Genomic DNA, 26822 nt, shown 5'->3' with positions numbered 1-26822 from the left:
CATGAGCAGCATTTTACCCTTTAATTCTCATTGCTCAGAGGTGGGTGAGTAAAGGCAAAGGTTTAAAGCTTGTTCCAGCAAGGGACACGCTGCTGTATGGGAGACAGATTCAATGCACAATTTCAGTTAGCTGCAACCCTGAGTAATTATGCTAAACTTATAGGTTACTAATAAACTGGAGAGTAGCTATTACTATTTTTTATTGTATTGGATGTACACCACGGCTGTAAGCCGTGCCAATACAACCAAAATCCTGCCAGGTTTGCAGCACCTGGGAAGCACAGTGCCCCAAGGCACAGAATTACGGAATCACAGAAAGGTTTGAGTAGAAAGGGACCTCAAAACCCATCTACCAGTTCCACCTCCCCTGCCATGGACAGGGACATCTCCCGTTGGATAAGGCTGCTCAAAGACTCATCCAACACGGCCTTGAACACTTCCAGGGATGGGGTATCCCCTCCAGCCCACACCAGCAGGTAGGGATCTCATTCTCCAAATCCCACCCTGATACAAACCCCTGCCTTGCAAACCCCAGCAACGTCTCAGCCTGAGCCAGTTCTGTAGTGACCGTGTCCCTTCATCCCTCCTAGCAATTAAGTAAGGTTCATTCTGGAGTAAAATTAATTTCTCAAGTTATTTTTTTTCACATCCTTTCAAAGTTGAAGTGTTTTAAGTCTTCATATGTGTGTTAAGCATGACGCTTTCTCCTATCCAAGCCTTTCAAATGAATGAATAATTTAAAACCAGGTGAAATATTTACAAATGGTAAAAGAAGAAACCACAATGAAACACACAAAGTTGTCTATGTGAAACTGTTTGCTGGGGACATCCTGAAACACTGCAAATTCTGAATGAAGTCACCTACTCACTGAGAACCGACATGGAAAATCCAAATGTACATTTTTTGTTAGAAGGCAGCACAGCTGAAAGAGCAAAGTGTGAAGAACCAGGGATGCTATTTATTGTCCTGCTTCAAAAATATCTCCAGGGAGACAGTCATCCTCTGTTCTCTGGACTAGGAGACAGGAAAAAAACAATATATACATATACAATCTGGAGGTACTGTCAGTTTTTGGGGTGCTCGCAGGAAGCCAGAGATGCAGTGCCAGCATGGTTTGTGGCACGATGCTGCAGTGGGTACTAATGGGTGTCCCACTGGATGTAAAGCAGCACTAACAATGCCACGCTTGGGGCATCTCCTGTCGTTTGTTGGCAGAGCCAAAGCCAGATGGCCTCACCTCCTCCCTCCATCATTTGCACCTTAATTCCTCTTCCTGCATGTATGGCTCAAGTTAAACACCTCACTCACTTCTTAGTTAGTGAATGCTTGTAGTTACACTGGGTTTACACCACTGTAATCTCACTTCAGACCTATCTGACCTTCCAGATATTCAAACAGCACCAATTCAATATCCCATGCACCTGCACAGAGAGAATGAAGCTGGTGCGTGCACTGCACACCACAGCATCTCATCCCATCCCTGGAAATGCTCCACTTTGGTATTAATTCAGCAGTTACCTCCCTTCTCCCCATAATTCATTCCCAAATGCAAGCCCTACTTTCTCTCCCTCTTCCCTTATTTCCCCTTCTCAAGCTCTCCCCAGGCACCATTTCTGACAACACAGGAATAAAGGGATCAGGCAGCAGGTTTAAAAATCTAGCCAAGGCCATTTCCTTTCCCTTGTAATTAAATTGTGGAACCGATTGTCAGGGGATGTTCTGGAAGCCAGAAATACCTACGGCTTCAAAGGAGGGCTGGATAAGCTCACAGAGGACAGGTCTGCTGGTAGCTGTTTAACACAGGATCTGGAGAAAGCATCCTGATGGGAAAGTCCCTGAAATGATGGCTGCAAAGAGTCAGGATTATGTCCTATCCTCTTTGTACCTTCTGGCCAGTCATGGACGGGTGAAGCTTTGGTCTGACCCAGCGTGGCAGTTTTGATTTTTCTCCCCGTTTCCACTACTCATGGATGGCTGCAGCTTCTTTTCTCCCCTAAACACACAAATCCCCCTTAACCAGTGAGACGTGGCTATTTCCACTGGGATTTTTTTCTTATTGCAGCCAAAGATGCAGCTGTGCTGCTCCACTGCTTTTCCCTCTCCTCTCAACAAGCTATTTTCCCTTAGCCCTGAGGAGATATTTCATCCCCTCCATATGATCCACCAGCAGGATGAACCTTCCCCAGCAAATGGGATGAAGGTCAGGACAGAGCCATCTCAGCATGAGATATACAATAACAGAGCATCTGTGAGCCTCGCTTCAAGCTGCTGTCTGTTAAAAGACAAGGTCCTGTTTTTCCTAGCCCCTATAAACCAAAGTACTGAGCTCCATCCCATCCCTTCCACATCTCTGATGTCACTATTTCTAGTCTGGTCAACTCTTGCCCTAGACCAGCTTTTGCATTCAACTGTGTTGGTCCTCACATGGGTAGCAGAGCGGTACCAAACTGATGCCACAAATGCAGGAGATGTTATTCCAGAGTAACAAGGCTCTTGCCTTCACCCCTCAGCTTGCAGCAGACCTGAAAGGGTACAGGCAGGCTGAGGTGGCCCACAGGGAGCCGAGGAATATTTGCTATGGGCAATATTCTCATGGGCAATATTCTCATAGGCAATGAGCTCCTGCAAGAATGGGATCAGAGATGAGCTGGTGCACCGTAACTTCTTAAAGAGATGTGCACTGCCAAGTCCTGGACTCCATCTGCACCTAGGCAGCATTCGACACAAAATAATAGTCAACTCTTGCATTACAAAGGTGCATTAAAGTGCTCAGACCTGCAATTCACTCTCCCGAGGCTAGAGTATAAAGCCAAAGGGGTAGGAAGAGGATCTCTGCCTACCCCCCAAAAAAATTATATGCATATAAGTGTCTTCTGTTATTTTGAATTCATTTTATTACTGTGGGCATCAGATTCAAGACACTTATGGACTCAATCAAGCCCAGGGCACTGCAGAGTCAGGCTTGCTGCTGGTGAAGAGAACATCATCCTTCACATTAATGCAGTTAAGAGCTTTACACGAGTCACTTGTGTTGTTCCATAAAAAGATTGTATGGGTCAACAGGAGGGAAAAGACAAGGCTTTTTCAATGCTTATACACCACTTGTAACATCGTTAAAAGATTAAACATATTTGTTGAGGAAAATTAAATCAGATTAAACCTTGTTTTTATCACTTGGAAAGAAGCACAAAGCCAAGGTCCCAACTCTCTGGGTCATCAGCAGCCACACAAGCACTTTTCATTAGCATGAAGCAGGTAGACTCAGTGTTTTAGCCCAACCCTGGCTCATTCCAGACTATATCAGCCCTCTGTCTTTCCTTTTAATTTTAAAAGGGATGCAGCCTCATTCCCTGCTCTATTCCCAGCCCTCCTGCCCCACCAGCCATGAGCAAAGCCACCATTCCTCTCCTTTAGCTAATCCACAACCAGGACACTCAGGTCTCAAACAAGCACAGAGGCTGCTTACTCCTGGGATTAGTTATTTTCATTCCTTTCCTGCACCTGCAAACAAACAGACAGGCATTTGGTTTCTAAAGAGTTCCTGAAAGCTCCTCCGTGCAATGCAAGCACTGAACAATTTTGTTGCTTCCCCTTCCTTTTTGATGCTGAACGAGTTAGCAACTTGCATAAAGAGCCCTGAACCAGCACGTTCCCCAGTAAACGTGCATCAAAGTCAGATTCACAGGTGTAGAACTGTCTTGGGAGACAAGGATCAAACCCTGCAAACACAGGCAAAAAAAACAGTAAAAATACGGATTCTCATTAACCTCCTATTCCTCCTGCACTGGGAGATGCCCAGCTCATGGCATCACCGGGGCTGAGAACAGGGCAAAACACCCGAGGAGCTCCCATCGACAAGTCAAGTGGATGCCAGGAGAAGCAGAAGTGGTCCAGCAGTTATTAAGAACCAGGTTATAACGCAGGAGGCTGTGCAGGAGGGATTACACAGCTGCAGCTGAAGAATTACTCCTCTGTAACAATAAATTTTCATTCACAGTAGAGACCCAGAGGCTTTGTCTAAGCAGACTGCATATAAAGAAGAATGTGGCCCTAAAATGTTTATGATACAAGAAGCTACAGTAACTTCAAACAGACCCAAGAAATGCTTGGGGATTAAAACTTCAACAGTTAAGAAATGGATCCAAGCCTTTTAATTAATTTAAAAATAGTTTTGTTAGTGTTTTACTTTTGTTGATTCAATTTTCCCACTAATATTTCCACAAGTGTCTGCAACCATATAAATATTCCATTTTTCTGTTTGAAAATCTCCATGTTTTTTACCACCCAGTGTGTGGCAAATCCAGTCCAACTCGGGGTTCGGAAATAAACAGGATGAATTGTAACTTTGGAAAATACCCCCACAACAGCACACAGCCATCCTGGCAGCTCCTGTGCTTCTTGCAGATGTCCCTTTTGCAGCACCTCTCAGGAAACGTTAAGTGTTTCATCAGCAAAAATGCTTTAGCTTGAAGATTAAGACACCTCACACGGGACGGGACTGGGAACTTATTAGCAGGCTTCAATTTTAGCATCTATCGACCACGTCCTGGCAGAGGAAGGGATTAACAAACAGCTGCATAAATAATATGAACTATAATCATCTGTTGAAGTCTCCGTGTGCTCAGATCCCTGTAAAAAGTAATTAAAAGCACAAACTTTGCTTGGTGCTTTAGGGAATTGTAGCTAATGAACGAACACATTAATTTATACAGAAGCTTTAAAGGCGTTACAAAGGAAAACCCTAAGTGAGAATCGTCCTTTCAACTACTTGTATTTGGGCTCTAAAGTTGTGTTGCATGAGTAACCAGCAAGAAAATAGGGGTTAGGAGTTGGAAATTTTCTGGCCCAGATGTGGCTAGACCAAAAGGGGGGAAGCCCCAGATATGTTTGCAGTTCAAGCAGAGCAGCAATGTACAAGTCAGTCACTACCGTGACATTAGATCTTTAAACAGAAGGCTAATAAGGCCTTTTCATGCCTATTTTCATTCATATTATAGGAATTAATCTCTTTTCTTTCCCTCAACACTGGTAACAGTTAAAGACCAACACAGTGCTCCTACTCATAGAACATGCAGGTGATGCTAACCCAGGTTCAGAACCCTGCAGAAGAAGGTTTGCCCCAGTCCTGGGAACATCTCTCATTCCTTCCTCGGTTTTCAAAAGCCAGAAGTTTTTAGATGCTTCTCTGCAGTGAATGCCCAAACCTTTCAAGAGCTGCCTCCATACAGCCCCGAGATGTCCTAATGTGCTGCAGCATCCCAAGGGGGAAACAGCATCACTGCGAGTTAAGCAAAGGAAAGAATTTGTGCATCCTTCCCACTCAGCGACAAGCTGCAGACTCCTCTGCGTGACATCTCAGCAAGGGCACGGTAAAGCCTTTCGTTTAAATAACAGTCGGCTTCACTGCTTAAGCTTATTGCAGTAGAGTTAAGCAAAACTTTCCATTCCTGATGCACTTGACAGCACCCCCTTGCCCAGCTGGGGTCAGAGGCGCTGCCTGGCAACCAACTGCAGATCTTCCTCAGCAGCACCACTGGGCTGCGAGCAGATGTACTGGGACACCCCACACAGCCTTCCTCCTCCTCCTCCTCCCCACATAAGCCACTGCAGATGTCTCCTCCGAGCAATTCACACCCCAACAGCATCAGCACTCTCCCAACACCTCTTGCAAGATCAAGCAGCACAGAGAGCCAGCTGTGGAGTTTAAGACCTCACCTTTGTCCGTTTTCCTAAGGATGAGTTCATCCAGCCCATAGGTGCTGGCTGGGAACCTGCAGGAATAAGCTCACACACCACTACAAAGGGGTAACAGCAACAAGGTGCTCTGCTGGGGCTACTGGGTGGCTCCTCCAGCATCGTAACCAGTGCTGCTGGAAGGTGAGCAGCATGGATAAAGGAGCTGACCCATCAGAGCTGACCCATCTTCCACTGGTACAAAGACAACTCTGCACAAAACCATTCACTGGTGCCCAGTCAGACACACCAGAAAGCTCAGCTCAGTGTCTGGCACACAACGTCAGCCCTGGTGCCCAGCTATGCTCACTGCTGAAACAGCACCAACCATGAGACCCTGCTGAAAGCCCCACGACAGTCAGGTCTGTACGGTAGAGCTCTGTCCTCAAGCCACCTTCCTTTAACATTAATTTGTTATAAATGATTCAGATACTGTTGACGCTGGTACAAACCGGTGCAAAACTCTCAGGCATCCTCAGCCAAGGCTCCCAAGGGCTCTGGCTTATTAAAAGCATTTTAAGTTCCCATCTACCAGCTGCCCACACAGGATGGTGGGTACAGCCACTGGCCTCATCTCACAGCACCTAACAGGTCTCCTACTGAGAAGCAAGAATGTCCAGCACAGGATGAGGAATGGGCAGAGGTAACATTTCAAACCACCACAGCTGGTCTTACTTTAGATTATTCCAGTAGAGAAGAGGACTTTGATACTGCCAAGAGCCATCAATGAAGGTAACGTTCCATGCAGGTGGCCACAGAGGACCCCAAATAAGTGACTTTTGACCGTTTAAGCAGCAATGTAGAAAATCTGAAGGCTGCACTCTCTGTCTTTTCTTCTTTATGTTACATCAAGGCTCACCCACCAACCATGATGCAGAGATGATGCCAGTGCAGGTTGAAGAGTCCCATCTTCAACCTGCTCACCCCTTGGACTGCTAGCTCGCTTCTTCTCCCCAACTCATCCATAATGGCCAACCCCTTAACAGACCAGTAGCTGCTGGTATCCACCAGCATCTTCTTCCAGCTCGCCCAGCACAGCAGCCACCACCACACCACGGCTGCCATCACTCAGAAACCCTGCTGATGACTGCCAAACAAAGCTGCCCTTCCACAGCTGCACACAGGATGTTCATCTGATGGATCCATAAGATCCAGCATTTGCTTATTCTGATTTTTTTTAAAGCAGCTACCACTGCAAATAAGCCAGCTCTACGCACGGTAATGTTATAGTTGGACGAGTCGTGCACATATCGAGTCCTCACTGGATACTTTTGCCTTTTCCTTGCACACTCACCATGCCAACACAAGCACCCTGTTCCTCTGAGATGAGCACACAGCTCCTGGTCTGACTTTATCACCTTATTTCCCTTCATGTTGCCAGCTCAGACTATCACCCATTGAATATCAAGATGCATTAAGGCAGCATCCCACTGGTAGGAGAGTTGCGTGCTGGGAAGTTAAACAATGTAGGTGATTTCTCCTTGCTTGAATTAACAAATAAAAAGTTCCTAGCAAGGAATTCCACTAAGATGCAGATTACAGTCAGTAGATACCTTAAATACAGAGCAATCAGGAAGGCATCACCAAAGCCCTACACTCTCCAAGCCTCCATCACTAAGAGGGTTAAAAACTACAAGTCAGGAAGTGCAAATCTTTTTCAAAACCCCACAAGAAACATACACAGGAGGAATCCTTTACGCCATAAATGAAGCGCAGGCTTGCTTCCACCTCTTTATCCAAATGCAGAAGTTGTTGTTTGTTGTCCCCTCCCTGGGCGGCCAGGGCTCTGCTCCCAATGAAGCAGCACAGGGAATAAAAGCAAGGACTTTGCCCAGCTTGCAAGGAACTAATCTGCCCAGCTACAGGAGCTGCCTCCTGCCCGCATGTTTGTCTGACACAATTAAGTTACTTTAAACCAAAATACCTTACTGCAAGGCACGCAGCCCTGGAGAGCCTTTTCCCCTCTGGACCTTGCCTGCTGACAGTGCCTGCAAATGCAGTAACTTCTCCTGAGTCACTACAATTAACTCCTTGTGTTCTCAGTGCCAAATTAGGCTTCAGCAGGAACAATGTGACCTCCAACCTCCTCCTTCCACACTGCCCGGGACCCAGCTAAGTGCCAAGCATCCAACGAACTACCCACCCCGAGAGCTCCGTGGGTGCAGGCAAGTGGGTTTTGCAGTCATGGGGCATCCCTGCCCAGGTCCACAAGCGCACTCACTGCACCTTCAAGAAGAAAAGGGAACGGCCAAGTTCAAAGTGCTGTAAAACCATTTTTTGCTTAGTACAGAAGTCGTACAGCAGGTGATAACGCATCTGCTTCAGCACCCTCAGCCGCTGCGGCTGAAATCCGTGCTCAGGGGAGGTGAGCCACTGGGGACCGTGACAGCCTACATCCCTTCATGTACACACACCACGGAAGCAACTGCAGAGCCTACACCTCTGTGGAGGTTTCCCAGTGAGACAGCAAATACGCATGGATGATCACACTGCAAAATGTCTTTTTTTGGTAGCAAAGATATAATCCAATTTCTTTACACCAGTTATAGCCATGGCATGAGCAGGTGCTCCACCAGTACAGAGGGAACTGCATCAGTTTTCCCTCACCATTGACACCAGGCAGAATTACCAAAGCTTCGTCCAGCATAGAATGGATGTGCTAAGTAGTCATCCTTTTCTTTCTGTCATTTAAAGCAGTCACTCTGACACTGGCAGGAAAGACAGAACAAAAGCGTGGAGATGATGAACAGCAGCAGCACAGGCATGCAATCAATCCATAATTCAATACGAAAATGCTGGGAACAGTGTTCTCTCCTGGCAAGGTGTCAGCAAGAAGGAGAGGAACGCTCTGCATCTCCTGGAAGCAGCAGATGCTCCCTTTGAGGACTGCCGCAGCCACCCAGTCAGCTCTGGGGCACATACAACTTCCAGAGAAGGCTTTCATCTTTTGAGGGCAGTGCAAGTATCACCCCTAGGGTTCCCTCCAAGCAAGCAGGAGTGCTTTCTAAGCTGCCTTAATCATTCCCCAAGATGTGAGATGCCTTCAACGGGAGATTTCGGACAACCATGAGAAGTGGCAGATGGACCAAGGCGGTTCACAATGATGAAACACAAGAAGCAAGGTCAGACCCTGAGCCCCCCCTTAGGGCAGGACCTGCTCCTCCAATGCACCCTGAAGACCATGGGACCAGGCAGAAGTGTGTGTCCCCATCACCAGACAATCCCTGTCACTGTCCAGGTGCTCCCATGATGGACCACAACCCATCCTGACCATGTGGATGAAAAAAAGCCAATGGCAACATGAGATTTCCTTAAACCCTTAAAGACAAAGTCGCTGAAGGGGCTCATGCATGTCTTCTCAGCTGGTTTAGCTCAAAATGACGCTCTCCACAGACACAGGGCAAGGGGCTGCCACACACGGCTCTGCATGCAGGCAGCAAGAGGCATTTTTACAACTTTTTTTCTTTTTTAAGGAGGAAGAGAGATGAGTTGGAAGGTTTTAGGCTGTTTTATGTTTAAGTTTGTACAGCAAATCTGGAATGAAAACTTTCATCAGTAACTCCAGCAGGTGCCCAGGGCAATTCCTTTCAAAATCCAGCTCCTTCACCGGAGGAGCAAAAGGACAGACCCGCTAACAAAGGCTTCTTTTATCCACAGTGTTAATAAACACCCACTGAAAGTGTTAATAAAAGAAGCTTTACAGAGCCTGAGCTAAGATCCCATCCACCTCTGCTCACTGCATTTTCAAGCTTGGAGATCAAGCGAAGCCCCAACATCACAGCATTCAATCCCAATATACTTCCCTAAGTTTTTTCCTACTCTAAATAAACATCTTTATATGCATGCTTTTATTCACCACAAACAGCAAAGGATCTTTCTTCCTCTCTCCTTCACTTTAAAGGCCATGCAGAAGGAGGCAAAGGGGACTTGGAGAGACAAAAACCTCTTGACGGTTTGAAGCCAAGAAGTCCCGCTTCTCCCCTTGCTCCCAAGCTCAGTTCCAAGTTTAATAAAGGTGTTTTGTCTCCTTGCTTAATCAGTACAATTACCACAGCAGAAACTCCAGCAGGGGAGAGGGATAGCACGAAGCATGAGTAATCACAACTGGTTTCGGGCAGGTTTTGCCATTTGAGTCCTGTTTCCAGGCTATGACGACACAGCGCTACGGGCTAATTTGGAGTTACCATCGCCCTTGCCAGACAAGGAATTTTAAGTTAAAATGTGCTGCAAGCAGAGACAGCTGCTGGGATGGGGCAAGGAAAACACCTTCCAAGCTGGGAAAGAGGATTTTTGCTCCTTGAGTTTCATTCCTTTGTTTTATAATGCAATTCTGTGCTTGCACTGCTACGCTTTGCACAGGACAGTGCTAGATTTACTTCCAGCTCACATCGGGCAACTTTAATCCCACCTTTGAGAACTTGTTTCGCCTTTGCTTTCATCCAGCACCACCAGAACTGGTTTACAAATAGTGCAATGAGACAAAACTTGCTGGCAAATTCTAGAAGAAGGTGAGCTTTCAAAGACGGAATTGATATGGGCCAGGGCACGTCATGGAAAAAAAGACACCTGGACAGAGAAAGCCATCACTCATCACTGGAAATGGGGAACTGCAGCAGATCCAGTATCAACTGCTGGGGAGTTGATCAACTGTTACTGAGTGGGAGCAGACAGGGCAAAAGACATCACAGTGCATCTAAGCTCTACTCCAAATCTTTTTCCATCCACTGCAGGGATGGCATAAATTTAGAGGACAAATCCATCCCATGCAGGGATGGCATAAATTTAGAGGACAAATCCATCCCATGCACAAGAGTTTGGGGCCAGATTCCACCTGCAGGGGATTGCTGAGGGCAGCCACCAGCCCCGGCCTCCTGCTCACCTTTGCTTTAAATCCCTGAGCCCTCTGCAGCAGATTGACAACTTCAATCAAGGCTACACAACAGTTTTTCATTTCTCTCTTCTGAGTCATCATGCTGCTGTCGACACTGATGGACACTGCAGCTCCATCCAGTCTTGGCTCCTCCTTCAACTGCAAGGTATTGCCTGTATTTATTTCTAGCAAAGGTTCACCTTCAAAAAGTAAATGTTTCCATTAAACAGCACAAGTTCAGCAACCACAAACAGTGATTTAAAGACAGTTCTCTGAAACGTTCACAATAAATACACAATCCATCCACAGCAGCAGAGTACAACAGGTATCAGCCCTGTCCCACAGAACAGACAAATCTTCTTTAAATAGGCAAAACCCTTCAAAGCGTGACGGGGAGGATGGAGGCAGCCAGGCACAAGGGTTTCGAGCAGCCTGTGCAGCGCTCCCCATCTCACTCACAGCTTAGGCACTAAGCCCGAGCCAAGACACTGAACCTAAATTACCACCTTGCAGGGTCAGATGTGAGCCTCCCTGGCAGCACTACCCCACTCGCTTCCTGCGACCCGGCTGGCATCACCAAGGGGTAATTACCCTCAGCAAAAGCAGCGCGCTTGGTTTTAGGTTGGCAAAAACAAGCCTAATGCCAAGTCAGAGATGCTCAAAACCACAGAGCTTCCTCTGCAGCCAGTTGGTCAGCTAGAAGAGGTTTGTTGACATTTCTACCCTGACCATTTCCCAATTTTTGAGGGCTTTATAATAACTGCTTTGGAATTGCAACACCCTTGCAAGGGGCTGGGAGGAGCGGCGCCTCCTCTTCCACCAGCCCTACTGCTAAAGACAAACCCTGCAAAAAGAGCAGGCATCCAAAGGGGCATCCAAAATCCTACCAAATCCAGGAGAGCTGCAGGTACTCAACACAACTCTGGCAATGCACAGAGGCTCTCGTTCAACATAGCCAATATTGAAGATATTACCAGGTATTTTATTTATATAAATAGGTGGGAGAGGTATCGGTTCTAAGACAAGAGCCACCCAGCTCATGTGTATACATGACAGTGGACCAAAGGCAGGTCCCCAAGAAGGATCACAAGGTGATGGGTGGTGGAGCAGAGAGAGGAAAGCGTCACCTCCGCAGCCTACAAGCTGAACTTACCATCTACACACCTACTAGGAAGCTTTTAAGAGGTTTGTAAGCTGAAAACAGGTGACAGCCATTGTTCCAGGCACCTCCTGACACCAAACTGGGGTGCTGGGGAGAAAGGCCCTCCTCCCCAGGCATGGCAGGACATTTAGTCCCTCCATCCCACCCCAAAGCTCTCCTTCTTCTGAAGGGAAGCCAGCACAGATCTTCTCATACCAAACAACCCTTCGGAGATCAGTCCATTTCTTGTTTATTTTTCATTTTAAATGGATTAGACATGCACAAAAGCCTCCCTTGAAAAGAAACAACCAAGATGTGAAAAGGATGGGAAGATCCAACTGTGAGGCATCAGCACTAATCCACGTCAAAGGGCACATCGTCAACAACTTACTGTAAACTTCCATGAGTAAAAAAATACTCAGAATAAAATAGTTACGTCCAGATAAATGTTTATCATTCATTATCTGGAGTCAAGCTTGGATGTCTCAACAATACAGCCAAGCCAAAGCAAGCACATTAATAATAAAACATCTTTTACAGGGAGCTACATGCCAGGCATGCAGCCTGCCCTTGAAGGGAGAAAGGCTGGAGGCAGGTAGAGGTTCTGTTTGCCTTTCTCTGATAACAGGTATTTAGTTTTCAACGTCACTTTGCTTTATCATAGCCTGAAACCCAGCCGAGCAGCCCAGCTCCACCTCCCCATCTGCTCCCCGTGCCAGCTGGCCCTGCGGCGGAGGGGATGCTGCGCAAGACGCAGCGATGCCACGCAGCCTGCTGGGTCCCTCCGATCCAAATGGGGGGGACTCCCAGCCCTGCCACAGAATTAGGGGAGTATTGCTGGAAAAGTCCACAAGACTGATCTTAACACAACACGCGGAGGGGAGTGCTGAGAGATGGGATGGCCACGTTCATGTCCAAGTCATCCAGGGAGCTTAAAAATTGGGCAAATCACGCCCAGTCCTTCCTCAAGCACTTGAACCTGGAAAAAATCCAACTGGCTACGACAAGGAAGGGCAAAGCATGAGCTAGGGAGGCTCTGGTGAAGACGTGTCCTGTGTTGGCACAAAGCAAGCAAACATCCAGCCCAGGCAAGAGCCGACAGGTTGGCGTGCTCCACTTTAAGACGAATAATACTTTTGCTTTGATAAACAACCTGGAGCAGATTCTCCACCTTCTCTGGATATCCTAGGATCCTAATTACATCCCAGCCCAGTTACCCGTGCTAGCCTGGAGTAGGAAGGGCCTGGGGTACAGAGCCAGCCCCCCCCTGCAGACTCTGCCAGCTGCAGGTGTTGCGTAAGGCACCATGCCCTCCTGCCCCATCCAGCACAGCACCACCAACAAACAGCACCGCCAAGGTGTGGATGCCTCTGCCCCATTACTCATGCGTCTGCAATCAAGAAGTCTTTCAGAAAAGCAACACGGTTTGGAGGAGCTGTATCCAAAAATCCTGCCTGTTCCCTCAGCACTCAACGAAGTACACAGCTCTCCCGATTTCCCCTCAATAACTGGCTCATTGCAGTGCTCAGGTTAGCGCATCTCCCTTTTGGGCAGGGGAAAAACACCAGAAAACAGCCTATAATATTTGCTTTGTTTGCACTGACAAAAGGCAAGAGTCATAGCAGTCAGAAAAAAACTATATATAAAAATACATATATTATACGTATATTTATATATGCCTTTGAAATAGATGGCAGGAGGAAAACGGAATTATTGAAGTTTTTCATGGACCAAGGAGCTTTGAAAAACTTGGAGGGAGGAAACAAAGTGTCAAGTTAAAACTGTTTTCAATGGAAAAATCCATTAAAGGAAAAGGAATCTTTGGCAGAAAGATATGTATTTTGCTGATTTTGACAAAAAGCCCTGTTCAGAGGAGGGGGAAGAAAGCTTTCATTTAAAGGTTTTCAACTAGCATCGCTTTGCATCTTTACAGTGCAGTTCATGAAAGCGTCCTCACAAAATTGTTGCTGGAGCACAGTGCGCCTACGGGAGATGTGCCTGACCACGCGCTGGGTGTGGGCAAGGGTTAGGAGACACCCTGTGCCCATACCATGAAAATGAGCAGGTGTTATAAAAGGCAGGGAGGGGGAAATAAATGAAAAAAAAAACCAAAAAACCCAAACTTCCCCCCACTCTGTTTTGCCCCCAGGGAAGGGAAATGCTGATCCTCCAGCTCACAGATGGTCCTCCTGGAACAACCTCCTGGTTTCCACCCCACTGGCCATGTCTACTCATGGGGAAGCATTTTAGAGGAGGAATGAAGGACACCGGACTCCTTTCCCATCAGCAGTGCCGAGAGCGCTGCATGCGCACAGGATGCGGTGGGTACTTCCCAGGATGAAACATGACGTTTGCCCACTGCTCCCTCCCCAACCACGACCACATCTCGCACCTCAGAGAAGGAAGCTGCAGGTCCAGAACACACCTCACTGGCAATTAAAGTTATTTTCCTAGTATCAACCAGCCTCAGCCATCCTGTGACAGCCACAGAAAATATTAATTATACTCCCTCTGATTTATACAGGTTTCTTTCTCATTCAGATGGCACTGGGTGTGAGTCACAGCCAAGCTGGGATTCATCAATGGCACATGAGGAAGAATCAAGCATCACCTTAACAGTTGTTTTTCCACTTTGCATCTCCCCGAAACGTCACACACAGCGATGAATTTAGAGTAATGCCACCAATGAAACGCTCAAATTAATAGCGATAAAGTGTAAATGCTCCACGTGGTAATGGCAGAGCCGTGCTTGGGAAAACGCTCCGTGAAAGCTTAAAAACCAGCACAAGACGAGACCACTGGGAAAAAAAGGCAACAAAACAAACAGTCCACTTCAATATCCTTTTCATAAGGAACCGAAAATGAACCCAGGAACACATCACAGAATAATCATTTAGCACAGATCAAACAGCAGAACTAGCACATTAAAAATACATGCAGCATTAATCAGCTACGCAGAGTTACATGCCATCATTTCCATAAATAATACGGGATCAAAGCAGCCCAAGCAGCACTATCAGTTAATATAGGCAGCCAGTCAGTCAAAATAGAGTAAAGCTGGCTGAAAACTGCAGTAGGATAATTCACCAGGAATAAAGCAGATTCATCCGAGAAGTGGCACGACCAGTTTAACAGGTAAAGGTCACCAGGAGCCTCCTAATTATACAGAGGTGATGCCACAAAGGAGAATAAAAGAAATAAAGGGTTGATGCAGCTTAAAAATACATTATTTTTTAAAAAAAACTTGAGGAATATCAGTGTATATCTTGTCTAGTGATAACTGCCCCAAAGAGACAAGGTGAAGGGGAGAGATGGGAGGTCCAGCTCTGCTGGGAGCATCCCCAGTGGCACCAGTCAGGGCTGGCTGACAGTGGCTGGAGCAGGGGGTGCAGACTAAACCGGAGCCCCTTCCCCAGCTTCAGGACAGTTCTGGAGGATCTTTGCTTCACCCAGGAGAAACATCCTGGCTGCAGAAACCATCTTGCCTGCTCGGGGCGAAGGCTCATGACCAACCACCTTTAAATATACATACCTCTATCCATGCATAGAAAATGCCTCTGTCATTAAGCCTTTTGCCGAGAGGCTGCAGAGCCATTTAGCTGGCTACGTTTTAAAACAGGCATGTGGAGCAGCACGAGCTATAAATAGCGGAGATGCTTGCCTCGTCATGTTTCTAGTGGCTGATAAATAAGGATGGGGGCAACTGAATTAAAAATGGGAAAATAAGCAACCTGGGCTCTGGTTTCAAGGCCGAGCTGCCTCAAGAGCAAAACCTTCAAGGTTTTGCTTTTTTCTTTTTCCAGGCGAAAAGCAAAAGCCTGCCTTTCATGCTCAGACTCTGAATCGCTTGCATTTACAAGGCAAATTTTAATTCATACAGCAGGTGTTCAGGAAAAAAAAAAACACCCTACTTCAAGCAGCACAAGACCAAACTAAGGCTTCGCATGAGTTCATGCAGCTCCAGGGAGGCTCCAGATTTATTGAAATAGGACTCGTGTGCATATGAAACAGGAGCAAAGACCCCAAAAATCTTTCCCTGGAGGGGGTTGCATAGAGTTATTGCAGGGTACAATGTTTGTCCAGCATCACAACCCCACGGCAGCTTGTGTGACGAAGGGCGATAGGAATTTTGCATGGGAAGATCCAGACCAGCATCAGCCGGAGGAGTTCAGCCTCCAACACAAAAGAGCCGCTTTGGGCAGCTCAAGCGGTCCCTGGCTGATTAGCGCTTCGGCAGCCTGTTTAGATGGTCTATTCTTCGCAGGCAGCTAGGCGCAGTCCAGAAAACCACGTGAGCAGAGCATCTCCCCTCCGTATTCCGTGCCTCTTTAAATAGCTGGTGAAAACAAGGGGTGACAGCCAGGCTGCCCCAGACCCACTCAGCTACAGGATCCCAACCATTTAGGATGGAATCAACTCACACCATAGGAGAAGCTGGACCCCTTTTCCAGCATCCCTGGCTGTGAAGAAGCAGGGAGAGGGGATGGGGAGAGGAGCAGTGAGGGGAGCGAGTGGCTGCAGAGGAGCCATGACCCATGCTGATGGGAGGTTTCCTACTGAATTGAGGAAAAAAGTCCCGTCCAAACAAATGAAATCCAATTGTTCCAAGACCAGGACATTTTGTTTGAAACAATTCCAGATTGACAAGCTTTAATCCAATAAAAGATCCCTCCAGACAAGCCCTACAGGGATTTGGGGAGTATTTCCCCCTGGCAAGGACCTGGCAGCTCCTAACTCCACTCTGGAGATTGATTTAGCCCTGAGCACAACAAGGACATTGACCCTATGGGGCAACATCAAGATACAGAACCCGTGAACTTAATGACAGCTTAAACAGAAGCAATGCAAGAACAAGCATTTCATTTCAGTCTGACCCAACCCAAAATTCAACTTGAAAAAGCAAATAATTTCCTGTGAACCAGAAACCCTGAGTTTCAGCCCATTTAATGAGACTGAATTGCAACCAGTTCTGTTCTCCTGGGGTGGTGGGGACACACGACCCCCCAGGGCTCAGCAGATGGCTGGATTGCAATCCAGCCTTTAGCTCATAAAACATATTAATATCCCCAGCCAATTAGGAAGTGCCAGACTCTGCCTCCCCCCGGCCCCCATTCCCACTGAGCGATGCCTCACTGCACAAAGCAGCCCTGTTGAGCTCAGACACGTAGCATAGGCCAAGGCAGCAAACCCTGTGGGTTTCCAGGACCTCCAAAGCAAGAACGAGACCTTGCTGCAACCTCATTTAAGAGCTCTGTGAAGTCTCAGGTGCAGTCTAGGTGCTGCACAGCAATCCAGATTCTTAGCATTATTTTCACTGGTTTATTTTTAAGTGCTTGTCAGAGGTGAAGCAGAAGGAGCCTTCCCTTCCAGCCACATGGCTGCAAGAGAAATCCCTGCCTCCAGCACCTGGCATAGGCATGAGTTTCCTTCTAATGGTAGCAGATGCATCACACCACTGCTAAGATCTCGGCTGCTTCTTGGAAGCACCAGCAAGCACCTCAGATCTGAAGAAGCGCTTCCTGACAGTCAGCTGGCGTTAGCTCTCCAAGTATTAGCAGCAGCACAATGATCTAGCCCGGCATATTTATAGGCCACGGGCTCTTGTCAAAAAAAAAAACTCTGAAATCTTTCCCCTGACTTCAGCAGACTCGCATCCGGGGCCTCTGTTCTTCAGGGACAGCTTGTTCTGTGCTTCTCTGCCCACAGCCACGAGGTGTGGGAAATCCTGGATGTCTCCATCCTCATGCTGCTCATCCGCACACAGCTCGTGAAGACAGCCTTAGGCACAGGTTTGATGCCCACCACCACCATCTAACTGAGAAGACCCCAAGGTGCTGCAGCCACCTCCACGGACTGTGGTCCACTCTGGGATGCAGTTATCCACCTCCTGAGGTTACACCTTGGGGGCAAGATAAGATGAGATGAGCTCTGCTGCCAGTCCAGCACCATCGCTCCTTCATTATCGTGGTACTTCCCCTCGGACGCAGCCTGGTCCATGCCAAGAAGCAGGCAGGATCAGGCCCAGGCTGCCTCCTTGGGAAAAGGCAGGGTCCACCTGCACCGCAGAAGAGTGCTCCAGGAGCAAACCCAGCCACCAGCAGGGAAACCCATCCCATGCATTTCCCAGCTGTTTGCACAGACACAACCTTTGTACCCCATGCAAACCCCAGTCTGCGTAGCAAGAGTCATCCCCAGTCACACTCCAGCACCCTGACCTCAACTGCCCCAGCTCCTGGGAACCAGAACCACCCCTGCAGAGCCTAGAGGACCACTGGCATTGGCAAATGGGGCCGGGACACCCCATGCCCACCACACACCTTCAAGCAAACCATTTTAATCGGTGTTTCAGCAACTTCGCTGCAGGGGTTGGCAGTGGCCTCACCACAGGCTGGCATTTGGGTATTGCCAAGAGTAGCCAGATAAATAATTTCAACATCAACAGTAGCAGCCCTGTTTCACATGGTATTTTCCAAGAGGGAACTTATTCGGATGTGATGATGTCCAAATCTCAACTATCACTTAAAAGGAAAAAAAAAGCAAAACTCCAGCACTGTGCCCCACAGAGGGAAGCTAACAAAGGAGACCTTGCATGCTCTATAGGTCCTCCAAAAACATCCTGATTTTTTTGAGCATCACCAAGTGCCGGAATCTCAAAATCTTTAGTCAGGACAGTTGGATGCATCTGACTCAAGAATGACTCAGCCAGAAGCATGGAGGCAGGGAGGAAGGCAATGGAGTGACATTTTCTGCTGTGGGCAACATCCCTTTATTTTAAGCTCAAAGATGTAAATACCATGATTTATCACTTCATTGAAAAAAGCTCTCTCTGCCCTGGCTGCTCCCATACTGGTCCCAAGTAACACAACCATATTTCTCATTCTCAACCTTTACGTCTGTCACTTAATTTCCATTTCTTTAAAAAAAAATTAAATCCCTCTGTCATCATGAAAGCAAGTTATCTCAGGAACCACATTGAACACAATCCCAAACCCTCTAACAAGGGAAGCTTAAGCTGCCTTCCCAAGTGATGAGCGGCAGGAGAGTCTCAGCTGAATCTACTCAGCTCCCCCAGGTCAGAGGCAGAGCAGGGACATTCAGGCAGGTGACTGCATACGAGCCCAGCACCAGAGGGCAGGACCTCTGCTTGCACCTAAAGAAATGGAGATTTTTAAGGCAAAGTCCATCACAAACACTTAGTCTCACCTACTGTTCAGCTCTAGCCACAGAAACCCAACCTGCTCAGGCATTAAACATTTACACACATCCCCAAGAGACTCCTGAGTAATGCTAAGCATGGAAACAAAAAGCCAACCACGGAGCAAACCTGTCTGGGGAGACCTCTACTGAAGGGCTAATGGCCAGATGGGAAAAGGAGGGAAGAGGAGCCACTCAGAGCTGCAAAGGGATCAGCACTGGCAAGATGTCCCAGAAATGCCTTCAGCAACATGACTGTTTCTGTCCCACCAGGATTTGAGATCTCCTAATCCCTTGAGGAGCACAGCCCTGGTGTGGGAAGGTCTGGGAGGGTTGATGGCCTCATGGCTTGGGCCAAACCCTTTCCCCATACAGCAGTGCCACAGGGACATCCCTGGTGCATCCACATGGTGCTTCTGGCACATGCAGGGTGCACAGACCTTTCTCCACACATCCTGCACAAAAGAAAAACCCTGCACCTCTCCAGCTGGATGGTGAAGAAACAAAGCCAGTAGTCATAACCAGCTCCACTCCTCACCCAGCTGCCTCTCCCATGGCCAGCCAATTAGCCAGGCCACCCTGCGTTACCTCCAGGGATTTGTCAGGCTCGTCTTTCCAAGCTAAACCCACCAGATAATCCCACCCAAATCTGTGGCTACCACCCACAGGGGGGTGTCCGGCTGCACTTCCTCCCTCTGGCTGTGAGCATCCCCATGAGAGATGATCCCATGCCAGAGGCTGAAGACCCATGAAACATCATTCCACAGCCTGACTCAGCTTTCACCCATTTCCGTAGCATCACGAACACCTTCCCGTGGTTAACTGCTCCGAGAAGTCGCGCCACCTGCATTTCCTGCCCTGTGGCTGCAGCAGAAATCGCTTGTTGTCCCCTCCCATGATGTGGAGAGGCAAAGAGCAGAGATTCAGGGTCACATTTGGGAGCACTATGGAAACCACAGGGAGGAGAGAAGGCAACAGCTTGCACAAACTGAAACAGCTCATACAGTCTAAAGATGCCTAAAGCCAAGGTCTGGATGCAGCTCTTCTGCTGACCCAGCCATGGCACGGGCACAGCGAGGCTGAGCAAGGAGCGTTGGGCTTTTCAGCCCACCCATCTGCTGTGCGTGGGGCTGGAAAAGCATCAGCACAGTGTCTGTTAGATAGACCCATATTGTTCAACACTGCCCTACAGAAATGAGTGGAATAGAGGAGTTTTGTTCACTAGGCAGGGAAAATCCAACCAGGACTACACTGGCCACAGCAGCCACATCTCTGTTCCAACACCAAGCAGCCTTTCGAACAGCAGACATCCCCAAGTCAGCTTCCCCAGCGAAGCTCCAGCTTTTGCTTCAAAACGAGACTATTTTGTATAAAAGCAAGAGGCAGAGTCTCCGGCGGGTGTTAGGGGCTTTAGGATAAGGCAGGAGATACTTCTAAGCTTGTCTACACAAACAAGAGGATTAGCAATTTACTTCTCTTAAAAACAAAATCCAGGATTTTAACAGGATCACAGGCTTGGAAAGAAAAATAAACATCTTGAAGTTGGGAAAGGGAATAGAAAGAGTGAAGCAAGCAGGCAGCTTGGCGGTAGCCGAAATACTTCTTAAATCAGACGGAGAAAAATGCATTGAAGTGGGAATTTAAATCTTGGTAGCGCTGAACAAACACTGAACATGGGGACTCTTATACCAATTTCTTAACAGTAATAACACCTTCAGCATTAAAGGAAGCCTTTCTAATAATGTGCATGAGAAAAGCCCCATTTGTTTCATGCAATAAAGCATATAATGCACTAATTCCCTATTGAATTGAAGAAGTAGTATTGAAAACATGCTTGAATTAAAGCAAAAGGAGTGGTTTGGCTAAACTCATGGTGCCCACTTTACACTGTACCCTCGGTACTTAGTGCCCTTTGAAAACAAACCTCTGTGCTGGACTCCAGCAACCCTCAGCAGGCAGCACAGCATGGAAAAGTCCCCCACAAAACCCACAGAGCCCAGCTCCCACACACCCCCCAACTGTACCACCCACTCACACCACCTCCGTGAGGGAGGGGATCACACAGGGGGATGCTGCTGAGCTAAGCATCTCCTCCTACTGCCACCTCATCCCCGCCAGCTGCCCTAAAATCCACCCAACCTGCATGCACACCAGCAATCCCTCATCCGCCAGGGTTAATCTCAACCTGCTAACGAGTAACAAATTAGTCTGTTTGAGAAGACTTAATCTGTCCATGTGTTCCCACCCTGGTCACTATCACAGCGTAAAGGCACCAGAGAGCAATTTTGAGACCAAGTGGCTGCAGCCATTAATAATTGGCACTTTAAGGCTTCAAAGGGTGATGCTGACCTCCACAATAAGAACTCTCCACATCCAGGGACAGTGAGGAAGAGTTCTTGTCACCAGTGTTCCTGTTTCTGAAACAGAGGCGAGTGCAGCCTGCGAAGGGTCTGTGGCTGTGTGGGGATTAGACACAAAACCTCCCGACTTGCCTCCCTGGCACCTCCTGTAGCAGCAGAAGTAAAAAGATGCTATGGCACCATCACATAGACGGACGTCTGAGAGCATCCCAAAGGCATGGCTAAACCAACCACCTCATACCTTGCAATACCCTGGCATGACACTTGTCACTTGGCCCATGTGAGGGGGATGATCTCCATAAAACCATCAGAGCATGGGACAGGAGCAGTGATACCTCTGGTGATGGCAACAAACACAAGGTCAGACAGGGATGCGACTCAGGGCAGGTATGTGCGTCCCTCGTTTGGCCCCAGGGACCACACCACACTGCATGGACCAGGTGAGTTGCTGAGCTGATGAGCTCTGAACGTGGCACGATAGAGAAAATGGCTTTTGCTTTAAGAAAACTCAACCCCTCCTATCTTTATCAGCAATTGCTAATCTTAAGCCATTCTGTCTCTTCCGGAGAAAGTAAAGACACAAATCTCAATGGAAAAAAAAGGAATTAAAGTCGGAAAACAAGAGACTGCAGGTATTCAACCAATTATATTTCTAGCCAAAAACGGGTTGATTAATCCACTTGTTCAGACTTCTAAGGCTACCAGCAGAGCAAAATATATCACTTCCACATTACAGGAAGCTCAATACCCTTAATAAGTCCAACATCTTCCAAGCAAGGAGTAAAAAATAAGTACCAGAAAAAGGAAAGAATCAGTGCTATAGCATTTGCACGTGTCTGAACATAAAGCTTTGGAAATGTAGAGCAAAGTCAAGTTCTCTGGTGAAATAAGGGGACAAAGCTCCATCCATGGACTCCAGCAGAGTTTTGTCTACTTAATCTGTAAGTAAACTGGAGTTTCAGCTTTGAAGACCACCAGTGTTTTCATCTCACAGCACTGTCACTCAGTGCTACACCCAGTGAGAGCATCAGATGGAGGCACAGCCCTCCAGCCCACCCTTCACCTCCTTTCTCCTCCTTCTTTTCATTGATAATTCCGTTTATTCCCATTTCCATAATGCTCTCCTCAGCTCTGTAAAAGCCCCCAGCTGCTATGGGGGCAGGATCAGGCCCGGAGTGGGCTGCACCAAGATGCATGTTTCCAAGAACAGAGAAAGCCCGCAGCTCTTTTCTCCCCTTGCACACCCATCGTGTACCGCCCAGGCTCTTCCCAGTGCCCACCAGGCTGCAAACGCACCTTTAGATACAGGTAAGAACATGGGCTTCAGCAACACCACGTTATTCTTAATCCCATTCCACTGCCAGCACACAGAGGTGGGATACCAGGAAGCCTTGATGCTCACAGAGCAACTCTGCCTCCAGGGTACCACCTAGAGATGCTCGAGGCCACCATCCACCCTGTTGGACACTGTCCCGATGCCACATGGAAGGACCTATTTCCAGCTCCTTCTTGGGAAGCATTGAGAACAGCTCCCAGGAAAGATGCTTTGGGGATCAAGGACCAGCACCCACCCCGCTTTTCCCCAAAACACCAGTAACACCCCCAGCACAGCACAGTTTGGTGCCCCTGCGATGCTCAAAGCCAGTGTCTACCCTACTGAACACTGCCCTGATGCCATGGTGATGGAAGGACCCGTTTCCAGCTCCTCCTTGGGCAGCAATAAGAATGGCTCTGGGGAAGGATGCTTTGGAGATCCAGGACCAGCACCCACCCTGCTGCTCCCCAAACAGCAGTAACACTCCTGGAACAGTCTGGTGCCCCCGAGATGCTCAAGGTGTCTACCCTGTTGGACACTGTCCTGACGCCACGGTGAGGGAAGGACCTGTTTCCAGTTCCTCCTTGGGCAGGAACAGGAATGGCTGTTTGGAAGGATGCTCTGGGGAGCCAGGACTAGCACCCACTCCACTGCTCCCCAAAACACCAGTAACACCTCCGGCATGGTTTGATGCCCCTACATTGCTCAAAACCAGTGTCTACCCTGCTGGACACTGCCCTGACGCCACGGTGATGGAAGGACCTGTTTCCAGTTCCTCCTTGGGGAACACTAGGAACGGCTCCCGGGAAGGATGCATTGGGGACCCAGGACCAGCACCCACCCTGCTAACACCTCCGGTGTAGTTTGGTGCTTCTACGATGCTCAAAGCCAGTGCCCACCCTGCTGGACACTGCCCTGACACCACGGTGATGGAAAGACTTGTTTCCAGCTCCTCCTTGGGGAGTTCTAGGGGGAAGGACGTTTTGGGGACCCAGGACCAGCCCTCACCCCGCTGCTCCCCCAGACCTCACTAACACCCCAGCGGAGCACAGTTTGTACCCCACCCGTCCCACCCCAGCGCTGCCCGGGGGTCGCTGCCCCCGCCTCGGGCACAAGGGATGGGGATGCTCGCGTGTTCCCCGCTAACCTGCCGTGGCCGCACCCGGGGAGCCCCGGGGACCCTTCCAACCCCCCTGACCCGCTCCTTTGTCCGCCGGGCGGAGGGCGCAGCCCCGTCCCGCCGCCCTCCCGCTCACCTGCGGGGCCGCCCGTCGCCTCCTCCTCCTCCTCCTCGCCCTCCTCCTCCTCTTCCTCCTCGGCGGCCGGCGGGGCGCTGGCGGGCACGGCGGGCTGTCGGCGGGGCGGAGCGGGGCTGCTGTCGGCGGGGCCGCCGCTACCGCTGCCGGGCTCGGAGGTAGCGGAGGGCAGCGCGGCGGTGGCGGCGGCGGCGGCGGCCAGGAGGGCGGCGAGGCAAAGAAGGGCGAGCCCGGGCGCGGTGCTCGACCGGCGCCTCATCCCGCCATTCATTCATTCATCCAGACGTTCCTTCACCCACCCAGAGCACCGGGACGGCAGCGCGGCCGGGCGGCGGCTCCCGCCCGCCTCAGCCGGCCATGCCGCTGCCGCCGAGCCGCCGCGCCCCGGCAGGGCTGACAGGCACAAGCCCCGCCCACTGGGCCCAGCGCAGCCAATCAGCCGCGAGATCGCCCCACTGACGGCTGCTTTGCGCCAATCAGCGAGCGGAGGGGGCGGGGAGATGGGCGGAGCTTAGAGGGGGTGGGGCTGTGGGGGGGCGGTGCCCCCAGGGACCCCCCAGAGCCCCGAGAGCGGGGCTGGGCGGGCGCGCTCTCCCGGGCTTTATTTGGGTAGAGAAATATAAAATACAGAATTTTTAATATATTTTTTATTTTATATATTTCTTATTATTTTTAATATTTTTTAGCATTTTTAGTATTTTTAGTATTTTTCTATTTTTTCCCCTTTTTCCTATTTTTCGCTATTTTTTTGGTTTTTTCGTAGTTTTATTATTATAATACGCCCACCCCCCTCGCTCCCTGTTTCCCCATTTTACACAACAATGAAGGAGGCGGTGGGACGCACAGCTGGACACAAAGCAGCACGGTTCATCCCTACCGGGATGATGCTCCCTCCACGCTCCCACTCTCTGGGAGCATCAGTGGTCTCCCCTCCACACAGCCCCCCTCGCCGCCAATCACCTCCATCCACCTGTCCCATCCCACCTCCACCATCTCCATGTCCCATCCCCACACCTGCAGGGATGCCGTTCCCCTTTGTGCTGCTCGTCTCCGAGGCTGGAGCTGTTTCCTACCCGGTACGGATGCAACCTGGGGATGAGGAATCCAAGGGGAGCATCCAACCCCCTCCATGGTCCTGCTGGGGCTGGACATTAGGAGTAACCTCGGCCAAATCCCTCCATCCGGAGGAGCGATGGACAGCACAGCGAGGGGAGGAAGTACAGTGACACATATATTAATTATTTACAGGACCCAACTGGGTGATCGCTGCTTCACACGCGTTGAAGCAAGACACAGGCATGTGCCGACAGCCCTGCGCGGTGGGGGAAACGCTGCTCGGATCAACACAAAGGCACGTGGCTGCACACCGGGGTGTGCCGGAGCTGCTGCGTGGGCCGTAGGGCGCTCTACGGGCAGCAGCCACCCCTGGGCATCCCACGGGATGGTGCGGAGCACTGGGGGCACAGTGGCTCTTGGCTGTCCATGACTGCCCACAGGCGTGTGGCACTGCCAGGTGAGTGTCTCCATCCTCTCTTGTTCCTGCAGAAGCCGGAGGATGCTGATGAGCATCTCTTTGGAATGAGGCAGCCCCACCTTCAGCCATCCACTGGTCTGGGCTGCGAGTCCTTCTCTAGTGCGATATTTAGGGGCTGTCTACAATGGAGACAATGCCCAGCAGAGCTGCTGTCGATTAATTATTCTGCAATAACTCACGATTCTTCCCCCATATCCATCCTTTTCCCAGAAATAAATGGGACTTTATTCCCGCATAATAGTATAATTATTATTCCCCAGCAGCTATGCTGCACCATTTTCCCCATGGAGACAAACCCTTCTGAGACTTGCTTTTTATAATTGTTGTCAGCCTGTCATTCCCCACGGGGACCAAGGAGTTCCTCCGATCAGGGGGAAGGAATACAGCTGGCAGAGAGGGCGGATGGCTTGCTGATCAAGCCCTTCCTCCAGCGATTCACACAAGGTTATTGTCTATGCGAATGGGAAGAAAGAAGCTGGGCAGACAAACGATTGTTAAGGAAAGAGTTGTCTGGAACAAAGAAATTCCAGAGTTTTAAATAAAAGCTGTGCAGCCTTAGCAGCCAACGGGTGGACCCTGCACCCATCTCTCAGCTCAGGGCTGGTCTCCATGGAGGTGCGAGTGCCTGCACAGCGCAGGCTGCCAGATCTGCTCACAGTATTCCAAAACACTATATTCTCCCTTTCTACTTGGGAGGAGCAGTTAAGCACTTCACAGTCTTTCTTTATCCCCAGGTGACCCCATGCTGTTACCCCAACACAGGATGGAGATGAAGATCCTGCCTGTGGCAGATGTCCTTGAGCCATCCTTATCCCGGCAGGACCCATGGAAGAGGACTGGTCACCTCTGGAGGTCTACAAAACCAGAGACTACTGCACCACTGGCTGATTTCAGTGCTGGCTTATAAAGTCATTATAAAGAGCTACAGAAATACAATTGACTGTCTCTGCTGCGATGGTGGCACACGCAACCTTTGCGGCAACGCCACGTCTGGGCGGCAGCAGGGTAGAAACCCCTAGAGCTGAATTCTCACATTGATGGAAATAACTGCTGGCCCCCAAAGCTGCGACTCTGCGCAGCAAGGACTGGGCAAAGGCTGGGGGAAATGCTGGGAAAAGGCTATGGGAGATGCTGGGCGAAGGGGATGGAGGATGTGGGTGGCATGTCCCAGGCACTGTGCAGGGACAGCTTCAGCAGGACTCGCCGCTCCCCCTGTTGATCTCAAATATTGTTGCAAGCGCTTCACACCCCTGAACACCAAACCCGAACAGTCCCTGGGTGGACCCCAAAAAACAAGCACCCAAAAAGCTGCCGGCCACTTTCAACGGCGTTCAGCCAGGGATGCGAAGGACAAAGAGCAGACCTGCGCTGGCACTGAGCCACCAGAATGTTCGTGCTGCCTTTCTCTTTATGTTTTC

The 26822-nt window shown here is 49.3% G+C and overlaps 1 protein-coding gene across 1 annotated transcript in view; it reads right to left on the bottom strand.

Moving 5' to 3' along the window:
* The window catches only part of MEGF9 (multiple EGF like domains 9), a 56878-nt gene extending 32619 nt beyond the window's left edge, over positions 1–24259 (bottom strand). Inside the window, exon 1 of the mRNA XM_054084428.1 lies at positions 23871–24259. Within this exon, the coding sequence (XP_053940403.1) occupies positions 23871–24141 (271 nt within the window). The 5' untranslated portion in view covers positions 24142–24259. The remainder of the gene's footprint in view (positions 1–23870) is intronic.
* Positions 24260–26822: the final 2563 nt, after the last annotated feature.

Source organism: Cuculus canorus, chromosome 19, assembly GCF_017976375.1.
Source record: "Cuculus canorus isolate bCucCan1 chromosome 19, bCucCan1.pri, whole genome shotgun sequence".
Taxonomy (NCBI): domain Eukaryota; kingdom Metazoa; phylum Chordata; class Aves; order Cuculiformes; family Cuculidae; genus Cuculus; species Cuculus canorus.
Note: the sequence above shows the minus strand (reverse complement) of the source record. Positions and strands in the feature narration are given on the sequence as shown.